The sequence below is a fragment of the Dromiciops gliroides genome, chromosome 2 (genome assembly GCF_019393635.1).
Source record: "Dromiciops gliroides isolate mDroGli1 chromosome 2, mDroGli1.pri, whole genome shotgun sequence".
Classification (NCBI taxonomy): Eukaryota; Metazoa; Chordata; class Mammalia; order Microbiotheria; family Microbiotheriidae; genus Dromiciops; species Dromiciops gliroides.
The window spans coordinates 422,014,160-422,037,803 of NC_057862.1; the positions used below are offsets into that span (position 1 = coordinate 422,014,160).

Here is a 23,644-nt window from a genome sequence, read left to right on the forward strand (position 1 = left end):
TATTACTCTATTACTAAATGGAAGCTGCAACTATTTCTGTGAAAAGTCTAATCTACTCTACAATCTATCTCCAACCTACCTTCTTACCTTATTTCATGCTTAAGTTTTCTGTGTTCTAGGGAAAATTAGTATAACAGGAATTTCTCCACACTGACAAAATCACATATCCTTTATGTATTTATTTGTGTATTACAGAAGCAACTAGACGGTGTAAGTGGATAGAGTGTTGGTTCTGAAGTGAGGAAGACCTAAGTTCATATCCAGCCTCAGCCATATACTAGTTGTATGACCCTGAATAAGTCACTTAACTTCTTATTTCCTCAACTGTGAAGTGAAGATAATAGTCGCACCTACTTTAAAGGGTAGTTCTAAGGATCAAATAAAACAAGATTGTGTTTACAAAGCATAGTGTCCAGTACATATAGGGCACTTAACATTGGTTCTATTTCCTTTCCCTTCTATGATCATTGATGTAGAACTAAAAAAAGACCTTGGTAATTATGTAGTCCAAGTCCCTCGTTTTATGGATAAAACAACTGAGGCCCAGTAGGTTAAAATAACTTGCCCAAGGTTCCATAGGTCATCAGTAGCAGAGCCAGCACTGGAAACCTGGGGCTTTGGCCCCAAATCCAAAAGTCTTTCCTAATGTCCTATTTCTCTCTACCATAGTATTATATGATCCTTGAGGGCAGAGATATTGTCATTTTGTTTTGTATCTACCTTAGTAGGTGCTGAAAGCATTTTGTAAACCTAAAAAGTTATATACAAATGTCAGTTATCCTCACTGTGAATAATGGCATTTGTTGAATAAATGAAAATTATATTAAAATGTTATAGCCTTTCTGGAAAATGACTGTATAAACTTTTTAGTAGCATGACAATGTGATGTTGGACAATTCACTTTACCTCCTTAATTTCAATTTCTATACATAATAAGTGGAGTGCTTGAATAACACAACCTCTAAGATCCCTTTTTTTTTTTTTGTGAGGCAATTAGGGTTAAGTGACTTGCCCAGGGTCACACAGCTAGTAAGTGTTAAGTGTCTGAGGCCGGATTTGAACTCAGGTCCTCCTGACTCCAGGACCAGTGCTCTATCCACTGCGCCACCTAGCTGCCCCTTCTAAGATCCCTTCTAACCCAAATTCTACAGGCTGGTCCTACTTGGGACTACTCTGCCTTCACCATACTGCACTTGAAGCTCTGTTTCTAGAGGAAGGGTTGGCTCCACATTCTTTAAAAATGAAAAAACAATAACAAAAAAAATCTAAGAGTTTTTGATACAAACAAAACGGATACTTTATTGGAGAATGTTTCCAAGCAAAAAAAACCGTAAAATATAAACTTGGGTATGCGTGTTTACCACCACTAGATACAAGCCTCTTAAGTACTTCAAAGTACAAGGCCAGAAATGATATTTGGGGGTCAAAATGGCAAGTATTATACTCTCATTCAAATTATGGATGTTGCTTTACCAGGAAGATCGCTGGATCTCAAGTTATAAAATGAGTCAGGCATGAAAAACACTTCTTCAACAAAGGATCTCAACCTTGGAAGAGAGCTCTGTGTCATTCATTGTCTTATGGACAAGTGTAAGACAAATCTGCAGAATAATGAGTCTCTTCTTCAGGGAAATGTGATAAATATATTCCATTCAAAATACCAGCCTATACCACTGAATGCTTTTTAATGTAAACAGGTTAAGACCTTTATCCTCCTTTTATTTGGGTGGGTGGGGGGACTGGAGGGAGGGAAGCTCCTTTAGTATTCAAGAATAAAAAGTCATGTATTTATGAAAAAACATATACTCATGAAACCATATAAAACTGGTAACAAGGCAATGTTAATGATCTAAGTAACGAACAGATTTAGGTTCTAGAGTTTGCAATCTCCTTAAATATATACATCCATAAATACACATATGTATTTAACACATATATACATAAATACAGAAACATTTTGGTTTGTTTCAAATTCACATGGTTTAAGGAAAAGAACACTGGGGCCAGGCATCATGCTGGCTGGACTTTGGTCCAAGCTCTGTTATTAATTAGCTATGTGACCTTGGGCAAGTGACTTCACTTCCCTGGGGCTCAGTTTTCTGTCTGTAAACTGAAGGGTTTGTTCTAGATGATTATTCCTTCTGGTTCTATCATTCTGTGAATCTGTAAAAGGTTTCAAAAAAAAAACCTGGGGACAGCTAGTTGGCAGAGTGGATAAAAGACTGGCCCTGGATTCAGGAGGACCTGAGTTCAAATTTGGCCTCAGACACTTGACACTAGCTGTGTGATCCTGGGCAAGTCACTTAATCCTCATTGCTGTGCCACCCCCCCAAAAAAAAAACCTGAAGAAAAAAAAATTTTTTTTCAAAGAATTTGCCAATATGTCTTTTACCTTGAGTAGGTAATTTAGTGACACTAATTGGACAGGCCTGGAGAAGGAAAAGAATGGGCAACATTTTGGACAATTATTTTTGTTTTCCACAAGTAGAATGTAAGCTCCCTGAGAGCACACAGACTTTAATTTTGTAGACCTGACCCCTAGCAAAGTGCCTTGCAGCATTTATTAAATACTTAAGATTTCCTTAACTGGCTCGAGTTGATTAACACTACAGATACAAATCCCCAACTTATGAAATGACCAAATATTTAATTAAAAAAACAAATCATGAAGCATCAAGTAAACTTGACTTCAATCTATGTATACTTCATGGACTAGAAGATGACTTGATGCTGAGGATGCAGAGAAGTTATACTAGATGATCTCTTAGGTCCCTTCCCACTCTAAAATCCCATAGGACATGATGTTTCAAAAGTCCACTTCCTAAGGTTCCTTCTCAATACGAGATTCTGTGCTCTGGGGAAGAACTGGTATAAGCTCACACACTGACCTTCAGTTGGCTAAGTCCTTGTTACACAGCACTTTCATCCATCAGGCCATCCCATAGCAGGGACCTCAAGGAAAATGTGAGGGACAGGTTCTAATGATTTTAGTGCCAATAATCTTGAGTAATGTTGTGACCTTTAGGACAATCTGGCATGATTTTTCCCAAATTTAGTTGTTTTTATATGCTTAAAGATTATGTTTAACTCTGGATGACACAATGGGAGGAAAAGAGACATATTCAAAAGTCATGGAACTCATACAGAGTGAGATGCTGTATGCATATCCAATGGAAATAATTATATTAACTTGATCCATTTTAATAAAAGCAGAAGTGATTACTCCTCCCAAATGTGTTTAATCTAAATAAGTTACCATATTTATTTGCATAATTTCCCCCCTTCAATTGACATTTTACTCCTAAAAGGAGAAGAGTATTATTTAATGTAAACTTCCCATGGTTAACTGGCTTAGGTAAAAGAACTCCAAGGCCACTGCCAGTCCTGAGAGCTGTGTCCGCCATGTTTCTCCCCCACCCCAAAGTGTCTGGAGACATGATAATAGCTGCTAGGATGTGTGAAGAAACACCAAAGGGTTTCTCTTACATAGAGAAGATTAAGCCCATAAGCAAGGGGGTATATTTCAGTAGGATGCAAAATCCTACTGAATACTAAGGTGGCCTAAATTGTGATGTTTTTGTTTAAAAACCAGACTTGAGGTAACAATATAATGTGAACATTCATTCTTTGTCTCTAAAAGAGCTCTAAAGTATGTTCTTGAAAATAGAATTTTATTCTCTCATTATATATATGATAAAACCTGACTCTTAAAGAAATAACCTTGCAATAAAGTAATCTCTAATTTGGATTACGAAGACGATAAGCAGGTTTCAATACACTCAATGTTTATTAAGCTCTTATTGCAAGAGGAGAATAGTGCTGAAGGTAATATATTTCTTAATATGAAAAAATCATAGGGATCATAGACTAAGAAGAAGGAGACATAAGAGGTCAATGAGTCTATCCCTCATATCTTACAGATGAGGAAACTGAGGCACAGAGAGACTATGACTTACCCAGGGTCACATAGTCTTGGGGTAGGATTTTGAGCCCAGGTTTTCTTGCCTCGGAGTCTAGCACTATCCACTAGACCAAGGTGCCCCTCAAAGGACAAGCCAATAGCACTCAGTGTTCTCAGGCGGGTTCCCATCCAAGCATTAACCAGGCCCGAGCCTGCTCAGCTTCCAAGATCCCACAAGATTAGGTACATTCAGGACAGGGTGGACCAAGCCCACACACCTAAGGGAGGGTGAGACAGACAATGTCTCGTGAAGGGTCAGTTCAAGTGCTATCTTCTGGATAATGCCTAATCTGAACAGACCCCACCTGCTAGTGCTCTCCATCTGGAAAAAGACTTGGCATCTATTTGATACTGACTTCAATGGCTCAAAGGCTGAAAAGAGATCCTAGAGATTATATAGCCCAATCTGCTTTTTAATACGTCAGGAAACTGAAATTTAAAGAAGTTAGATGACTTGCCCAAAGAAACACAGGTAGTATCTGAGGTAGGATTTGAACCCAAGTCATCCGATTCTATTCAGCACATTTTCCTCAGGACCACACTGCTTCTGTACATATGGGTGCTTGCTATTTCTCCTCCAATAGAATATAGGCTTATTGAGGGCAGGGACTGTTTCATTTTTGTCTTTGTGTCCAAAGCACCTAAATGCACATTGCAAACTTACTAAATTCTTGCTTAATAAATTATTTAAGCCAAGTACATTAGAAAGCAGCCAAATAAATGGTTAGATAGGAAGTAAAGTAGACCAAGCAAAAGTTTCCTGAAGGAGGTGACACTGGCATTGAAGTGATGAAGGAGAGAAGGAACATTTTAGGAAAAGGACTCAAGATGGACAAAGGCTTGTAAGCCAGAGAGAAGAAGTCCTTGGGTCTGGGGAAGAGGGGGAAGAGAAAAGGGGCAGAAAGTAGTCCATCTGGCTATAGCATACAGTCTGTGGAGGGGGAATGACATGAGATAAGACTGGAAAGGTGGAAACAAAAGTTTCTACCAAAAAATTCAAGTTAAAAAGGTCAACAATAAAAATCCAACTCTATAAATCAAATATTAATTTTAAGGATTCTATGTAGTTTTATCACATGGCAAATGAGGGTGTGCCCCGCCCCAGCCAAATCTGTGAGGTTCATCTTCTTCCAGAAAACCTTGTGAATCACTTAACTCTGGCCACTTGACAAAGAGTGTTCCTCACAACAATATTATGATGTTGGCTGTGCAACTCTTATTATTTTACAGATGGGTCACCTGGCTTGAGAGGCCAAATGACTTGACCACAGCCCCATAATATATGCCAGAACCGGAGCTAGAACCTAGGGCTTCTGCATGGGCAACCTGAACCAGGGATCTTCTTTTGCATTCCAAACCCTGGCTTATTTTCAAGGGCTGTGAAAGAAATGTATCCCAAGTGTTAAGGGCTAAAATTCTAGCTAAACTGTCTAAAATATCTAATGAGTGGTCGCCAATAAATTATAAGCTTTAGCAAGAGTTAGACTTTTAAGCATTTATTAAGGAGAATAAGAATTTGGTAAAGAGAGAGAAAGGCCTAGATTCCTATCTATTAAAGGGAGAGCACATTTCTAGCTCCCTTCTCCGCCAGCGTCCCCAGGAAAGAGAGCCCGAGACTGAGCGCCAGTCTCTTCCTTCCTCCTCCCACTAGCCCACGTCACTTCCTGACTCCTGGTCTTGCCCTCAAAGACCTTCCCTTCATGGGCAGAACTCTTCTACAGTAAGTATCCAGCTGGTGGCGTCATTCCAATCGTTACACAAGCATCAAGAGAGCATCTTGGTAGAGGTTCTATACCACACTTATGGGATGTTAACAAGTAGGTAAAATGAGAAAGGGCAAAGCCTTATCCCCAAGTAGTCAAGTTGTCCTCAATGGCACGAGACACTAAAGCCTTAACTCTCGGCAGCCACAGAGCTCAGCCTCGGAGAAACACATCCCTCCTATTACTCCAGTGATAACATATGCTTATTGAATAAAAGAGAACAGCGTTGTCATTGCTATCAGCCTCACAGGTGAGGGAGGGTTGCCACACGTTGTATGTGGAGAGCCTGAATTTTTAAAAAGTCTTAATTAGAGAAGACTTAAGGGGAATGTGATCTAAGTTTTCAAGTATCTGAAGGGCTATAACGTGGGAAAGGGGACAGTTTTGTGGCTCAGCCTTAGAGAAAGACAAACAACTAAGAACAATGGGGGTAGGTAAGAAGAGTTACGGGGAGGCAGATTCAGGGTTGATTTAAGGAAGACTTTGCTAACAATGAGAATCATCCCCAAGTAGAAAAGGCTACCTTGAGAAATAGTTTTTCATCATAGAAGTTCTTCAAGCAAAAGCTGGACACCCATTTATAGAATCACAGACTGTTAATTTTAGAGTTGAGGAAATGGAATCCCAGGCAGATTAGGTGATTTGTTTTCAGGGATATTTGGGGAAGGCAGATGTTTGACTATGGTTTAGACTAGATGACCTCTGAAATACCTTCAAAACCAGTTTCAGTGATTATATTATAACACTGCAATCCTATATTCTAATGATATGGGTCCACAACTCCATATTTTAGGGTCTCTGTCTGTGAAGTGTCTTGTAATTCCAAAGGTTTATGTCTTTCTGGGACTGACACAGCAGAAAACCTCCTGGAGGTAAGATTCCCAAAGGTGCAGCCGCATATTTGCTAGGAACACACTGTTTATTAACTTCAATGACATAGCTACCATAGTATTAAAGCACACCCAATTAGCCAAGCCTCCAGGAATATTTGTACTCTTAAATCTTCGGCTTTTGGAAAGGGTTAATAAAGCTTATTATTAGCATATAATTTACAGTCCTTTCTCCCAGGAAAGGAATAATGCACAGTAAATGCCACATTCATTTTAATAATACATGTTACAGTCTGTGCCCAACATCTGTACAAAGGTAGAGGAGACAGATTTTTTTGACACGTCCCACTCTGCCATCTAAACACAGGCGTTTTGTTTCTTAAGTGACGGAAGGTTTAATCAAGAAAGCAGGCAATTCATCAATCGAAACAAGGCTGCTTGCGTGCGCCTGACAGCGCACACATGGTTGTATACAGAGCAAACCTGGCCACCTGTCAACAGCACCTTTTCCATCAGGATATACAAATATACAGTGCAATCAATTCCCCATCTATTCCCATTCATTTCTTGGTTTTCTTATTATATTTTTCCTTTACCCTCGATTCTGTTGTCAGTGTGGGCAAGAATAGATGGATAGACAAGGAAAGCAGTAGCTGTTTATACACAACGATAAAAAATTTATATACCTTTAAAATGACTTATTTTTCCCTCTGTTTGAGTACCATTATTATAAATAATTTTTCACTTCATTCAGGAGTTTCCCCATGTATGCTATTATCTGTAGCTGCACCAAATGGATTTCTTCTTCTCTTTCAACGCCCTCCTCCCCCACCTTTGGTCCTTGGTGCCTTTGATAAACCTTGGCAGGGTGCAAAGGGATATGGAGGTCTGAAACAGAGGTTGCATAAACTCACAACAACATCTCCATTAAGATGAAGGCTGTGGAGAAGAGCTGCAAATGCAGGGAGCAGGGGGAAAAAATCTTCCTTCATGGCTCTGAATCAGGGGAGAAAAAGCTCTTTGGTTAATTTCAGGACCACACAGACTTAATCCCTGACACAACTTTGCAGAATCGGTGTAACCATAACTAAACGCAGTAAGCATCCAAAAAATGTTTACTGAATGAATGAACCAATGAATGAATGCAGTGAACAAATAAAAGGAGAAACAAGGGAAGAAAAATTCCCTAAATACAGATGCACAAGAAACTAACTGCAGAGTGAAGCAGTCTCTCTCAAACATGAATTTGGTGGTTTATTAGATAACTTTCAGATAAAAGTGTGTCATTTCTCTAACAGTCTAATGCTGCAGTATCCCAGCTTTCTTTTTAGGATAGATACTGAAAATGCTTTATAATCATTATATGTCTACTTTATTTTAAATTTTCCAGGTGAGATTTTTTTCTTAATTAAAAGATGGAAATAATGTAATCATTACAAACAGTAGGAAAAATATGTTTCTAATTGTTGTGAGGCAAATGAATTTTCAAATTATTACTTTTTGTGTAAAATATAAAGGTTTTTTTACAAGAATATGAAGAGAGAGGGGAAGAAATGATCTAACTGGATGAAATATATAAATCATGAATTTCATAATACTGATAATTAAATGTCCATCTTCCATTTAAATGAGGACTAGATTAAAACTGCATGGAGAAAGCTGATATTCAGAAATCATTAATTATTTTTAATTGCTTTGTGCTTTCTTAGTCCGATGTCAGAGTTACATGGCTCAGGCAGGATTATGAAATACCGATAAAATCCTATTTCTTGCTGCTCTCAAAGAGACCTAAGCCAAACCAATGAAGTGATAGCTCTCCACTTCTTCTGAAGCATGCTCCAACTCTGCCATGTGCCTTAAAATGGAGTCTTCTAATTTGAGGACAACTTTGGTGGACAACAGTATAGCTACAGTCATCATTTGTAAAAAGCTTTTTAAAAAAAAATTAAATGAGGGTGTAGCAGACAGCAGAGGATAACACACACATTTAACAGAGAAGACTGTCAAGGAAAAATCATAGCATTCTGGGAATTCACTACCAGACTAAGCTTTATTATATTTTTTATACTGTGACTACCTAGAACCTAAGAGGTATTTAGTAAATTAAGTAGCTTAATAAGATAGCTAGGTTTTCAAGCTGTTATAAATCTTAGTGATCACAGTCCAATAGGATCATGGATTTAGAAATGATAACCTAGGCATGAGGCTGCTAGTTACTGTAAGTGGGTGGAGTTCTGGGACTTAAGAGTTAGGAAGACCTAAGTTCAAATCCTGCCCCAGACACATCCTTACCTGTGTGACCTAGTTAAGTCACTTAAAGCTGTTTCAGCTCAGTATCTTCAAATATATAAAACTGAGATAATAACAGCATCTACCCCACAGGGAACTTGTGAGGATCCAATGAGAACACACACATGTACATAGAGATGCATGTATGTATATATACATGTATGCATTTATTGCATGTGCATATATGTATATAACTTTGCAGACCTTAAAGCACTATATAAATGCTAGGTATCATTGTGTCTATTTTCTTTTTTTGGTAGGGCAATGAGGGTTAAGTGACTTGCCCAGGGTCACAAGGCTAGTGTCAAGTGTCTGAGGTCAAATTTGAACTCAGGTCCTTCTGAATCCAGGACCAGTGCTTTATCCACTGCGCCACCTAGCTGCCCCCAATGCTAGGTATTATTAATTCTAATTCCCTCAATTTATAGATAAAGAAACTGAGGCCCAGAGTTAGGAAATCATTTGATCAAGTTCATATCAGTAGTAAGTAGCTGAGCTGGTTATATAGAAAGAACACTGTACTTGGAGTCACAGGACCTGGGTTTTAATCCTGGCTCTGCAAGTTATTACCTGTGTGACCTTGAGCAGATCATTTTACCTTTCAAGTCCTCAAAGACTCCTCATCTTTAAAATGAGGGGGTTGAACTGGATCAAAGCTTCTTAAACTGTGGGTTGTGACCCCATATGGGATCGTGTAACTGCATGTGGGGGTGGTGAAAAAATTGGCAACAATAAAAGGTTCTGTATTCCTCTTTTATATACCTGCATACACAGGGTTGTATAAAAATTTCTCCAGTGAAAAGGGGTTGTGAATGGAAAAAGTTTTAAGAAGCCCTGCTCTAAATAACCACCAGTTCCCAATCTATGATGCTGTGTTTCAATCCCAAGTATTCAAACTCAAAATCCAGCATTCTTTTCATCATATCATGCTGGAGAAGAGGAGAAAGGAAGGAAGGATAGAGAAGGATGGAGGTTTATTTCACTGGGAGCCTCTATTCTTGGCTATGGTAAAGTTATATATAGGGGCAAGAGGCAGCATTGCATGGGGGAACAGATAGAGAGCCTACCCTGAAGTCGGAAAGACATAGGTTCAAGTCCTTCTTTGGCACAATCTGGCTCTGTGACCCTGGGCAAGTCACTTAATGCTCCAGCAACTCTCTAAGACTATGCTTGTTCTTTCTTTCTTTCTTTCTTTCTTTCTTTCTTTCTTTCTTTCTTTCTTTCTTTCTTTCTTCCTTCCTTCCTTCCTTCCTTCCTTCCTTCCTTCCTTCCTTCCTTCCTTCCTTCCTTCCTCCCTCCCTCCCTCCCTTCCTTCCTTCCTTCCTTCCTTTCTTTCTTTCTTCCTTTCTTCCTTTCTTCCTTTCTTCCTTCCTTTCTTTCTCTTCCTTCCTTTCTTTCTCTCTTTCTTTCTTTTTTTGTGGGACAATGAGGGTTAAGTGACTTGCCCAGGGTCACACAGCTAATAAGTGTCAAGTGTCTGAAGCCAGATTTGAATGCAGGTCCTCCTGAATCCAGGGCTGGTGCTTTATCCACTGTGCCACCTAGCTGCCCCGAGTATGCTTGTTTTTTAAAAGTGTTTTGTTAATAGCTTTCACTTTTATATTGCACTTATTTCAGAACATCCTTTTCCTCCACTAAGCTTTCTCTTGAAACAATTTTTTTTTGAAGTTCAGCAAAATCAACGAACACATTGGCCATGTAAGCCAGCATAGCATTCACACCCATAGTCTCCCACCTCTTCAGTAAAAAGGAGGTACATTTTCTTGTCTCTTCTTCTGGCCCATGCTTGATCACTAAAAGAATGCAGGATTCAGTTTTGTGTTGCTGTGCTTTACATTGACAGTGTTGAAGTTATTATGGACTGTGTTTTCTCGGTTCTACTTAGTTCCCTTTGTATCAATTCATATAAATATTTCCATTTTTCTCTGAATTTTTCATATGTGTAATTTCTTATAGTATAACAACATTCCATTATGTACACACACCACAATTTGTTTAGCCATTCCCAAAATGATGGACACCAAGTTTGTTTTGAGTTCTTTTTTACCATCAAAGTGCTGCTATGAATATTTTGGTATTCAGGGAACCTCTTTTTCTGTCTTTATTGCCTTGGGGGTACATGTCTACCAGAGGAGGGGCATTTTAATTACTTTTTTTTTGCTTAATCCTGAATTGTTTTCCAGAACTATTTGATTAATTCACAGATCTACCAAGAGAGAAGAATTGTGCCTGTCTCCTTGCAGCCCTTCTTCTTGGTCAATTTGCTGGATGTAGCATGAAAACTCAGAGTTGCTTTTTTTTTTTGCGGGGAGAGGGGTGAGGGGGGAAATGAGGGCTAAGTAACTTACCTAGGGTCACACAGCTAGTAAGTGTCAAGTGTCTGAGGCCAGATTTGAAGTCAGGTCCTCCTGAATCCAGGGCTGGTGCTTTATCCACTGTGCCACCTAGCTGGCCCCTCAGAGTTTGCTTTAATTTGCATTTCTTTCATTAGTGGCTTAGAGCACTTTTTCTTATAGTTAATAGTTTACAATTCTTCTTTTGAGAAATATTTCTTCATATCCTTTGGCCACTTGTCTATTAGGGAATGGCTTCTGTTCTAAGGCTGCAAGTCATAGAATAGCAGTCAATCTGTATTAATGGGGAGAGTTTCCTCCTGGGGAACACACCATGCCAATGGAATTACAGATATACAACAACCACCTGTATAGAGGTAGAAGAGAAGAGAAGAATTTAACCTGTACCCAACTAATGTCAAAGTGCCTAGGTGTGAGTCCTGCCTCTGATCCTTACTAACAGTATGATCACTGTCAAGTCCCTTTCACCCTCTAAATTGGATCCCTCATCTACAAAATGGGGTTTGTCACATCTGTACTACCTATCTCAAGGGGTCATCAGGAAGAAAGTACTTTATAAAACTGCAAATTTTGTAGAAATATGGCCTTCTATTAAAATAAGAAAGTAACATTAATAATAACAAATCACGACAAAATTGGAAACAGATTTCACTAGTTATAGGCAAGGACTTCATAGCACTTTTCATCAATGATACCCTCAGTTTCAAGTCAATCAAATTAACCACCAGTGAAGGGCAATTATAAAAAAATTAATTCCTAAACCTATATTTAATGAAATAAAAGATGAAATTGATCAACTATAAGGAAGGAAAAGTTGAAGACCTTGAGGTCATTGAAACTCTTCACTTAATGCAAATTCCAGAATCATACCCAATAAAGAAACATGATAAAAACGTGTCAATATCTCAAATATCTTGAAAAGCAGACATAGCTAGGCTGGAATTCCAAAAAGTCATTTTGAATTTGATGGCACAAATCCCATTGACTGATAAAGTATACCAAATCACAATTCCCCAAAGCTGGCATCTACTGTACTCATCATGAACTAACACACTCTCCCACTCTCCCAGGATCTTGAAGGAGCAGCCAGTGTGATAGCTATTGCTATGGTAAGAACCATAGGAGGAAATCTGGAACTAACAAGGAATACCTCTAACAAGAAACGGCAAACTCCACCATGGAGGGTACAATTTGGAAGAGCCATTAAAGATTTGCACAAAAGCCTCAGAAGATTAAATCAACATCCACCATGTACCGGCAGAAGAAACAATAAAGGCCATTATTGCCCCATTAAAGGCAACAAAGAAATGAAATTTGTGGAAAGAAATCTGGAAAACAACAACATAGAATTCTAAGAAGCCTTTACTGAAGAAAAGCAAAAGTTGAAAGATTAAATCAAAACCAGGAGTCCAAAGCAGGGTAAAGAACAGAATAAACAATTCAATATCAGTCAAATACTCGACTGCAGGAGCTGAGTGATGTTCCCTAAAAAGGAGATTGTGAAAAATTTCTAGTCACCTATAAGGTCACAAGATGTCCAATAAAATGAAAATGCAAATTGGATCAAGCAAAAAATAAAAACATTTGTACTTTTAGTATAATGAATTACTGAACAGGTATATCAAGGGAGATGATTAAATCTTTAGCTTCTCTGCAAAATGGGGAAGCAGTGGGGCTACATAACATACATAATTATCGGCAACTTCTTCCAAGTAGATTATGAATTATGAAGTTAGCTGTTTCTTTTTAGATGTAAACCTAATTCAAACAGAAGTCATGACATATCTATTACCAAAAGGGAACATCAGCAACTCCTCCAAATATTGCCCAATATATGTTTATGTATGTGATGCAAAGCATTCACAGCTTGTACTACTCAAAGAAAATATATCACCACTTGAATGAAAACAATATATTGGCTAAGGAGCAAAAAAGATGTGCCAGCAAGTCCTAGGGTATAAAAAGCAACTTATCAATTTGGCAGTCACTGATCAAGATGCCTGAAAGTGTCATAACATTTATACTGTCTTTGTGAATTATTACAAAACCTTTGACTCAGTTACGCACTCATGGCGTATCCATGTATTGAAAATATTAAAACCAAACCCAAGCATATTGAGAAGGCTAGAGTATTTGATGCGGTCATGAAAAACTATTCTCTGTTTTGAAAATGCCATCAATACAATGCCTATAATAACTGATATAAAATGTGACATTTTTCAGGAAGACAACATAAACCCATTATGATTCTGCCTAGCTTGAAATCCATGATCATCTTTCCTAAATGGAACTTTGGATGACATACAAATTAAGGAGGGAACTGAACCAAAACATCTTATCAATCACTTGACGTACATCATATAGCATCAAGCTATATGACTCCACCAAAACATATAAAATAACTCCATCTCATAGGATCTTTCTACAATAATGTCAAAATATCATCTGGATTTGATAAGTCTAAAATTCTTAACAGACACCAATGAAGGATAAAGATTGAAGCCTTCAAGCTTGAATCCAGAAGTTAAATTGAACCAGTGGATGAAAGTGAGACTTTTGTAGGCAAGACACATTGAGCATAAAGATATCAAACAAAAGGCCATGACTGAAGTATGAAGAGAGTCACTGACATCCTGAAATCGAAGCTAGATGGCTTGCTATCAGAAGCTTGCTATCTTTCTTGGACTGATAGATAACAAATCTCCAAACTAAAAATGCAGATTTCAAAATATCTTGGAGAAATTAACTAATAAACTGCGCTGAAAGTGGAACACTATCCTAAACAAAAATTACTGCCCACAATTACCTGGACATAACACTAACCCATAAAAACTTAATAACAATACTTTAACAGGTGTCACTGTACCAAATACTCATAATAGCCAGCCTACATGCAACAAAATGTTTTCAACATACAGAGACATAGCAGAATAAATTAAAATCATGTGAAAATAGGATAAGGAACATATTATCCCTGCTGTCCTTTCCACTTCTGGTGTTGTGCTGAGGACACTTTCACAGTGAGTATATAGAAGGTAAACATATCTCCTAATAGCTTTAATAACAAAAAGAAGTTATTTCACCTACTTGTGCAAAAGTCTATTTGAGCATTAAATATAAAAGAACAATAGCAGGATAGGGACTTGTCTTAAGACTGTATCTAAAACCCATGAAAAAGATGAGAAGAATGAAATTATAACAACATTATTTAAGTAATTGGCTGTGGTACAAAGATTACATATTAAGAGTTCAAACAACAGGTTTTCCTTTTGAGCATGAAGTTCAAGCACTCCTCTTTTTTTGTTTTGTTTTTTTATAGTGAGGCAATTGGGGTTAAGTGACTTGCCCAGGGTCACACAGCTAGTAAGTGTTAAGTGTCTGAGGTGAGATTTGAACTCAGGTACTCCTGACTCCAGGGCCAGTGCTCTAACCACTGGGCAACCTAGCTGCCCCATAAGCACTCCTTTTAAAAAAACAGATGGCATGGTACTAACTACATCAAGCCCCAGAAAGCTGTGAAATTCCAAATGATCCAAATGAAATCAGGGTAAAAACCATCTACACTAGAAAGACAAATAGGATGAAAGGTGCATATCACCTAGATTATAACATGTAGCTAGATGGATAACTTCTCAGGTCAGTTGGTCTGTCGGCTGGCTGGAGATGAACAATGAGCTGAGCCTAGAACTGAGCATGAGAAAGATTGGGCAGGAATCTTTTGGAACTGTGAGCAATATTTTCAAAGATTATTCCCTTTCTATGAGGCCCAACTCATATGCTGCATCTTTCATGGCTTCCCCTTAGAAGCAAAGGAACTCTCCCCTCAATAAATTTTTTCTAAGCATTTTGTACAGCCTTCTCTGCACTTATAGCGTTCCACATTGAAAGAATGGTGGATGGATAGAAAAAAGCACTGTGCTAAGTGTTAGAGATACAAACAGAAAAAGTGAGACAGTTCTTGCTCTCAAGAAGTTACTACTCTAATTGGGAGAGATGACATAAAAGAAGGTTCATCTGATGGGTGGATGGAAAGGTCCAAAAGTCCTAAGTGTTCATCAGGAGATCAGATGGCAGTGCCCAGGGTCTGGATGGTACAGGGCAAATAGATGGGAAGGCCTGGTGGCCCCCATTTCAATGTAAAGAACAGAGTTGGTGACTTCCATCTTATTCAAGGTATGTGACCTGTCAAACAGCCCAGATGGGTTGGGTGTAGCCGGGCACCAGTGGAGGTGGTAAGAGCATAAGAGCACCCCTAGAGGTGGAGGGGCTTCCTACCTTCCTATTTCAGATAGGGTTTTGGAGCCATGGGACCAGGGGAAGGGGTGATGGGAGAAGGGCATTCCTGGTGCAAGCAGGTCTTACGACACAGGCATTTGTGTACTTCTCCTTCTTCATTTGAATAGAGGTTCCTTGAATGAAAAATATTTGTGACCCCCAACACCCAGTATAAGACTTTGCACAAAATGGCTCCTAAAAAGTTGTTTGTTTACTGTTGATCCCAAGTGGCTCTTTATGATAAAATCCCAACTCCTAAGGAATATTCTCCAAGTAATTCCATAGAGCTGCAAATCAGGAAACACCAAGAAATCAGGAACACCAAGATGTTAAATGACCCAAAGGGCATTGGAAATCTGAATGGCAGATGGAAGTAGGTTGCAGCCTATTACCAATGAGGACATGCTTGTGAAGAGTGTCTTAAGGGGGCAGCTAGGTGGCGCAGTGGATAAAGTACTGACCCTAGATTCAGGAAGACCTGAGTTCAAATCCCACCTCACACACTTGACACTAGCTGTGTGTCCCATGGCAAGTTACTTAACCCTCACTGCCCCACAAAAAAAAGAGTCCCTTAAAAGGCACTGATGAGGACAAGTATGACAAGAAAAGCCAGGATTTGTATCTCTAAGAATTTAAAGAGCCAGAGGAAGGACTCCATTTCACTGGGTGGATCTGCTGTGAAAGATTTTTATGAAAGAAAATAGACAAGCACAATAATAGGGGAGGAGAGCACGGAAGGACTGCATTCTGCTTAGTGGAGAAAGTTTATACACATCAATGAGATCACAGATGTGAATAACAGCATAAATACTGCTCTAGGAATCACATAAGTTCAAAACCAATTCCCTTTTTATATTTCCAACTAAATTGCTTTCAGAAAGTCTTATATGAACAATGACCAAACTATAATATAGAGAGCAGCGTAGTAGAAAGAGTGATGGATTTGTAGCCAGAAGTCAGTCTTAGGTTCAAATTCTGGCTCTTTCTTACAACCTGTACAGCCTTGGGGAAGTCACTCTCTCTAAGCTTCAGTGTCCTCAACTATAAAATGATGGGGATTGGATCTCTAATGCCCCTTTAAGCTCTAAACAGTATGATCCTCTGATCCAAAATCCTTCAGTTATGGTGCAGAACAAAGGGAAAGAGACCCAACAACCACTAAGGCAATTCCTCCTATGGCATGGAATTAGCAGCAGAAAGAATACTGGCCCCAGAGTCAGGAGACTAGGGTTCAGGTTTCAGCTGAATCACTGACTAGCTGAACAGCCTTAGGCAAGCTGCTTCATTTCTCTTGGTCTCTGTTTCCTTATCTATAAAATGAAGAAGTGGCACGGATTTAAAAAAAAAAATCTCTTCCAGCTCTGGAATTCTATGAGTCCATGAATCTCTCAAAAACCTTCCAAAAATCAGTTCTGGGATCCATCCCCTTACCTTCCAAACTCTAGCAATGAAGCCACACAGAAAAAAGAAATGTGGAGATGAATTAAGGGGACACATTCTTACTAAACTCCCTGGAGAGCTGAACACCTCACGCTTAGGACCCCCAAACTGGGATGACACATCAGTGACAAATGCAATTCACACAACGAAGGGAAAAAAAATCACCTCCCTTTTGGCCAGAGATGTTTGCAGGCATGTTTCCTGAGCTCATTTCCAGTCTCTGGGCAAGTCATTTTTCCCCCACTGCTGAGCTCATGGACCTCACAGAGCCAGCAGGACCTGCAGGATGTCTCTGGCAGTAACACAGCTAAGCAGTCCAAGCCCCCAATGGAGCAATTTGGTGACTACAGCAGCTGAGTAGGCCAGAGCTTCCTGCTGCCACAGGGCTGCTGCCTGAACTACCGCTGCTTGGTAGATAAAATCCAATTGACTGCCACTTACATAAACGTAACAGGAAGTTTCTAAATGGCTTCCACCATGTCTTGAGGCTGTTACCTTTCTGTTTCTAAACTAACAGCTGGAATGAACACAAACAGCACCTCATCAGAGCCACTGAGCAAAGCGGCAATGGTCCAAAAAGGTATACCGAAAAATTCCTGCCAATCTTGAGAATATTTCACATTATGAGCCCCTTTCTGCACAAATAATAAACAGCTGGAATAGCCATTAGAAAATATGTAAGTCCTGCATAGTGTAACACCGATGCAGCCGGAGGAAGATTTGTAAGCTGCCCCCCCCCCAAAAAAAAAGCATTGTGTGCTTTGATTAAGATTTACTTGTGCAAATTTTGAGCAACGATGCTCTACTGGATTTTACAGACTTGTTTTGCATCAGTCTGCCACTAAACATCTGGTGAAATATTCAGAATCTCTGCAAAATAGGTCATCTCTCCAAACTCGTTAGGCCCAGTGCCTGCAACACTGAAAGAGGCCTGGCCCACAAGAAATCCTCCCAAGGGAAGCTTTTCAGAGGCAAACATGTTTTCTCCTCTTTGTGAGATTGGCTCTTGGTAGGGGGCAGTGGGGGAGAGCTCCTTATTCTTTCTGCCCCTTCTAGGAGGAAGTGTCATGTGTGATCTGAACAGCAGGCTTTTGCTTATACTTCCAAGTCTATTAGGAAATGAACATAACAAGAAAAACCAATACTGACAAGAATTAGGCCATTGCTATATTTCATCTGTTTAGTAACCTGAAGTTGCAATTTTTAGAAAAAAGATTACCTTTTAAATAACAGATTCATTATACTACATGGATGAATGCCATGTTTTTGGGTTAGGAGTGTCACTCAGCATTAATGGAAAGCACTCATAAATAATAATAATAATAATAGCTCCCATTTATATGGCATTTTAAGATTTCCTTCTCTGATGCCTTAGCATGGGCTGGAGGAGATCACGTAGGCTCCCTCTTGCTGAAGGCTTCTACTGGCCTTTTAAAGCCCAATCCAAATGACCCCTCTGCCATGAAGCCTTCCCTGAGCTCCTGGCCATAATGGTCTTCCACTTCGAACTTCACATGGCACTATGTTTCTCACATGTCTAATGCAGTTGTCATAGGATGCTGCATATAACAGGTATCCATATTTGTGTCTTACTGTCCTCAGCCATCTCCCCAGCAACCAGACTGAAAACTTCATGAGGATAGGGACTATCGCAACTTTTTATCTCCCTTAGAACAGTGCTTTGTATGAGAGAGGCATTTCAACAAATGTTCATTCAATGAATGAAGGAATGCTAGGAAGTCATGCAAAGCTAAGTATAGCCCTAGAAACAGACTGTTTCCTGTCCTATGACCAACTTTGCTGAGAGGGGAGAGGCTCACGACTAGAAGGGTGGTCACAAGAAAAGCACAAAATGGCCTTTAGTCTTGACTATCTCCCTTCTGTGTTAGCAGGGACAGGAACGTAGTGGCAGAAAAGGGGCAGAGTATGCACAGAATCACACAGCGCTTAGATCATGTATCAGCATTAATTTAACTACTGGTATCCAGAGTATGATCACTGAACTGAACCATGGCCATCTGACATAAATAAAACGAGAAGACATGGAGCTACTGTTTGATGGAAAGGAGCCTTTGAAGTCTACAAACCACTTTTCCCACAACAACACTCTAAGGACAGAGGTGTAAGAATTATTACCCACATATGACATACGGAGATCCTGAATCTGCGTGTGGGGAAGGAACTTGGCCCACGGTCACAGACAGAAAGTGTCCAAGCTGAGATCATTTCCATGTCTTCTTTCTCCATGTCCGGTGCTGTTTCCACTCCATTACGTATTTGACATTTACTTGGATCTCTATGCATCTTCCACAGAATGGGTAGTACACTGTAATCAGAGGTTATTTGTGGACTTCCTTTGACTGGCACAGATCCCTAGCTCTGCCAGGCATGGAATAAATTCATTTATACTTCATGGCTAAATGAGTTTTTCCAACTTGATATTTTACATCCAGAACGCTGGTCCTGACAACATTTTTGCCAAAGCCAAGCTGTATTTTCTCAGTTGGAAGGTTCTTAAAGAGCTCATACAGTCCACATAGAATCCTAGAATTTGTGAGGCTAGAAGGGGCCAGAGAAGCCATTTAATCCAACCCATTCCTGAAGCAGAAATCCTCACTTCAAACTGTGGGCAGGTGGTCACCCAGTCTTTGCTCAAAGACCTTCAATGATGGAATGCACACTACCTACAGAGGCAGCTCATTTTCATTCAAGAAAGCTCTAATTGCTAGAAAGTTTTCCTTACATCAAACCCAACTGTGTTCCCTAGTAAATTCCACTGATTGCTCCTACGTATGCCCTTGAGGACCAATGGACAATACCCTGGATTTGGAGCCAGACGAATCTTTGCAGTCTCTAAATCTTTTAATTCTATATCTAATTCCTTTTTCAGATAACTGAAGAAAGGGATCCTTCCACTCATTTTGCAAAGAAAAGATACTGACACCCAGAAAGGTTTAATGACTTTCCCAAAGTCACACCATTAGTGCAAGAAAAGTACATGCTCTTCATATGAATATCTATAGAAGTAAGGAATGTGACTTTAAGAAAAAGGAGGGTTAAAATGCCTAAACTTATCATGAAAGAGTGAACAAATGAAGACTTTTTCTCCTCCCAGCCCACAGCTCCTGTTCACCAATTACACATACTCCATCATTAGGGTTCCCTTGAGAAATCTACCTGGTATTGGTTAACCGAACATTGTGGTAACGATAAATCACAACTTCCCAGTGAAATTTAAAGATTATAAGCATATGGCTTTTCATCATAATTTTATAAACATTTTAGAGTGTATAATGTTTATCTGGAAAGGGCAAGATAGGAAAGTTGAGTGGGGGTCACTGTGAAGCGGTGGTAAGAACAATGGCCTTGGAATCAGTAGATCCAAGTTCAGGGCCCTGGTCTGACATTTATTAGCTCTGTGATTCTTGACAAAAACCTTCATTTTCCCGAACCTCAATATCTTGATCAATTAAAAAAAGCACTGGAGAAATTTATCATCATCGTCATCATCACTACTACTACTATTAGTGTAGAGACTCACCGAAAAAAAAAAAAAAACAAGAGAAAGAGAAGCAGAGACAAACATAAAGTGACCCATATAATGCAGAACAAGGGACAGTACTTAAGTAAAGTTCCAACCTACCTGATATGGCATACAAATTTGAGTGCTGGTACTCATAGTCAGTTCGAGTGCTGTTCCTGCCTCTGAAGGTAGCAGGAAGGGTTAAGGAGATATGCCTGAGGAAAAGACAGGAGAAAAGGGAAAGGTTATGGGATTCATGCACTCCTATAGTTTAATGTTTAATCCAGGTGACAAATGGAAGCCTATAAGAGCTGATCATTTGTCCTCTAGTCTGCCCACTTTTCATGCATCCTCTATGGTGCTGCCAGATTGGTGGTTTTTTTTAATGATCACATCATCCCTTATCCTGATAATCCTCTCCCCAGTTCCCTTGCACAAAACCCATCAATGAGTGCTGTAAATATTGGGTCTATCAAATATCTTAGCTTGGAATGCAAGATGCCTTGTAAGAGAGCTTCAACCTTCTTTTGTACCTTTAATTTCAAACTGGTCCCAGTCATACCTTCTATACTAAAATGAGTAGCTACTTCAACATCCCAAATATTCCTTGCTTTTTTCTCTGCATCCAGAATGTCCTCTGCCTAACTGATTCTGACCCACCCTCTAAGACTGAGCCCAAATTCCACAGAATCTTCCTGATCAATACAATGCTTTATACATTAAGAAATATTTGTTGTCTTCAATTTGTCCCTCCAGTTGGAAATTATTTCTGACCCCATTTTATTCTCCTCTTTGTATCTCTGGACATATATTTCTCCCCTACCCTGACTAACTTGAAAATTCCTTGAGGGAAGTTTCATTTATCTCTGTATGTCCTCCAGTGTGCAATATGAGATATTGCACAGAGATGAATAATGCTTAATAAATGTTTATTGAATGAATGAATGAATGATAGCAAAAATAGCACCATATCACAATGATGATCCGTACAGAAGGGAGACAATGTACTATAATGCAAAGAGTAGGGGATATATGATGGGACACTTGAGTTCTAGTTTTGCCACTAACTAACTGTGTAACCTTAGGCAAGTTACTTAAAATCTCTGGTCCTCAGTTTCCTTATCTGTAAAAGAAGAGAGTTAGACTAGATAATCCCTAATGTTCCTTGCAGTGGAAAGATTCTATAATTCTTGTGTTTATAGAATATATCCCATGGGAGGCTCAGCTTTTGAATAACCCCAAAAGTCTCACTGCTACCCAGAGAAGAAAAGGAGTTGGCAGGTATCATTTTTCTACCTTTTTCTCATTTGGGAAAAGTAACACAGGAGAAAGGATGGTTTTTCTAAGGATCTCAAAGACGGGGCAACTAGTCAACTTACCAAAACACTAGATAGAGTAGAGCAGGGGTCTTTATTATGGAGTCTAGAGAACCCATAAGATATAGCCATAGATGGACTTCAGGAGATCCAAAACCCAACATCTTTATTTGCATTAACCTCTAATTGAAATGTAGCATTTACTTGAATACAAGCAGCAAACATTTTTCTGAGAAGAAATTTCTAGGCTTCACTAGACTGCCAAAGGCATCCACAGCACATAGTGGGTTAAGAACCCTTTCAGGAGTGAGTGAGAAGGGGGGGAGGGGGGGAGAAGGAGAGAGGAGAGAGCATGTGTGTCGTAGTGAAAAGAATGTTGGGACAGGGTTTGGGAGACAGGTCTGACACTCACCTGAAACCTATTAACCACAGACAAGGCATTTCATTGGGCTGAGCCATGGTATCCTCATGTGTCCCCACCTCATAGAGTTATTGTGAGGAAAAACCCTTTGAAAACATTAAAGTGCTATGGAAATGGGTGTTTTTATTAACATGTACACAACTATAAAAAGAAAAAAGAGAGACAGAGAGATGCTATATTTAACCAGAAAGCACTTCAGGAATCTCAATGAATGGCCCAGGGCAAGAAAGCATTTTCTTTGCCCAGTATTTACAGTGAGGTTCTAAACACAGAGATCACATCAGAAAATTGTCACCATCTAAAAAGGTTGTATTCTGTATAGGACACAGACCTTTGAACAAAACATTTTTTGGAAGACCTGAAGTGCTGTGTAAACTAAAGATGCTGCTGATATAAAAACCTATTAGAAAAGTAAACAAATGCATGCAAATCAAGTTACCGTGCCTAGCACAGTGCCTAACCCACAGAACGCAGTCAATATTTATTGAATCTGTGTGAAATTGAGTTACATAGAACACTAGTTTAAAAATATTTTCCTCAGCTGTAAAATGAGGGCATTGAAATAGGTGATCTCTAAGGATCTTCACAGCTCATAAATCTATGATCTCATGATCCTAAGTTAAATAGTTAGTTGGAGAGAGAATGCAGGGAAAAGAGAGACCTTTGGAAGAAAAAGAGCAAATAGAAAAATACCTCCTTGTCACTAAGGGGAAAACCAGCACACAGTGGGTTTACTAACAAGATGGTTAATGTATCTTATGCTTTTCTTTCTTTTTTGCCATTTGTAGAAGAGGAAAGCCAGGATACTGAGAAGATGGAAACTGAAAAAGCCTTCACTTTTAATTAAAGAGAATCGTCTAGATAGAGGGAAAGAATCTGTAGCTAAAAATAATGGCCAGTGCTGAGAGATGAGCAGAGGGCAAGTTGATCTGAAACTTGCCTAATGGTTGAGAAAAACTAAGAAAGGCTTTTAATTTTGAACTAAGATTCAGGGCAACATTACAGATTGGTAAGAAAGGTATTGAATATGTACCTAAGGAATTTATTTCTTTAAAAAGTTGGTTTACATTTTTCTGGAGAGCAATTTGGAACTACGCCCAAAGGGCTATAGAACCGTGCATACCCTTTGATGCAAGCAATACTAGCAATGCTAGCCTTATATCCCAAAGACGTCCCCCAAAAGAGAAAAAAGACTTATTTGTGCAAAAATATTTATAGCAGCTCTTTTTAGTGGCTAAGAATTGGAAATCAAAGGAATGCCAATCAATTGGGGAATGGCTAAATAAGCTGTGGTATATGATGGTGATAGAATATTATTGTGCTGTAAGAAATGACAAGCAGGATGATTTCAGAAAGGCCTGGAAAGACTTGTAGGAACTGATGTATAGTGAAGTGAGCAGAACTGAGACATTGTGCACAGAGACAGCAATACTGTTTGCTGAAGAACTGTGAATGACAACTATCTCAGCAAT

General features: G+C 39.2%; 1 protein-coding gene across 6 annotated transcripts in view; it reads right to left on the reverse strand.

The window, feature by feature from the left end:
• The window catches only part of MVB12B (multivesicular body subunit 12B), a 329,258-nt gene that overhangs the window by 111,783 nt on the left and 193,831 nt on the right, over nt 1–23,644 (reverse strand). For all 6 annotated transcript variants that reach the window (XR_006354679.1, XM_043981503.1, XM_043981504.1 and 3 more), the window contains exon 7: nt 20,556–20,650. Coding sequence is in view for 5 of the 6 variants with exons in the window: in XM_043981503.1 (XP_043837438.1) it covers nt 20,556–20,650 (95 nt within the window). In the remaining variant the exon portion in view is untranslated. The remainder of the gene's footprint in view (nt 1–20,555; nt 20,651–23,644) is intronic.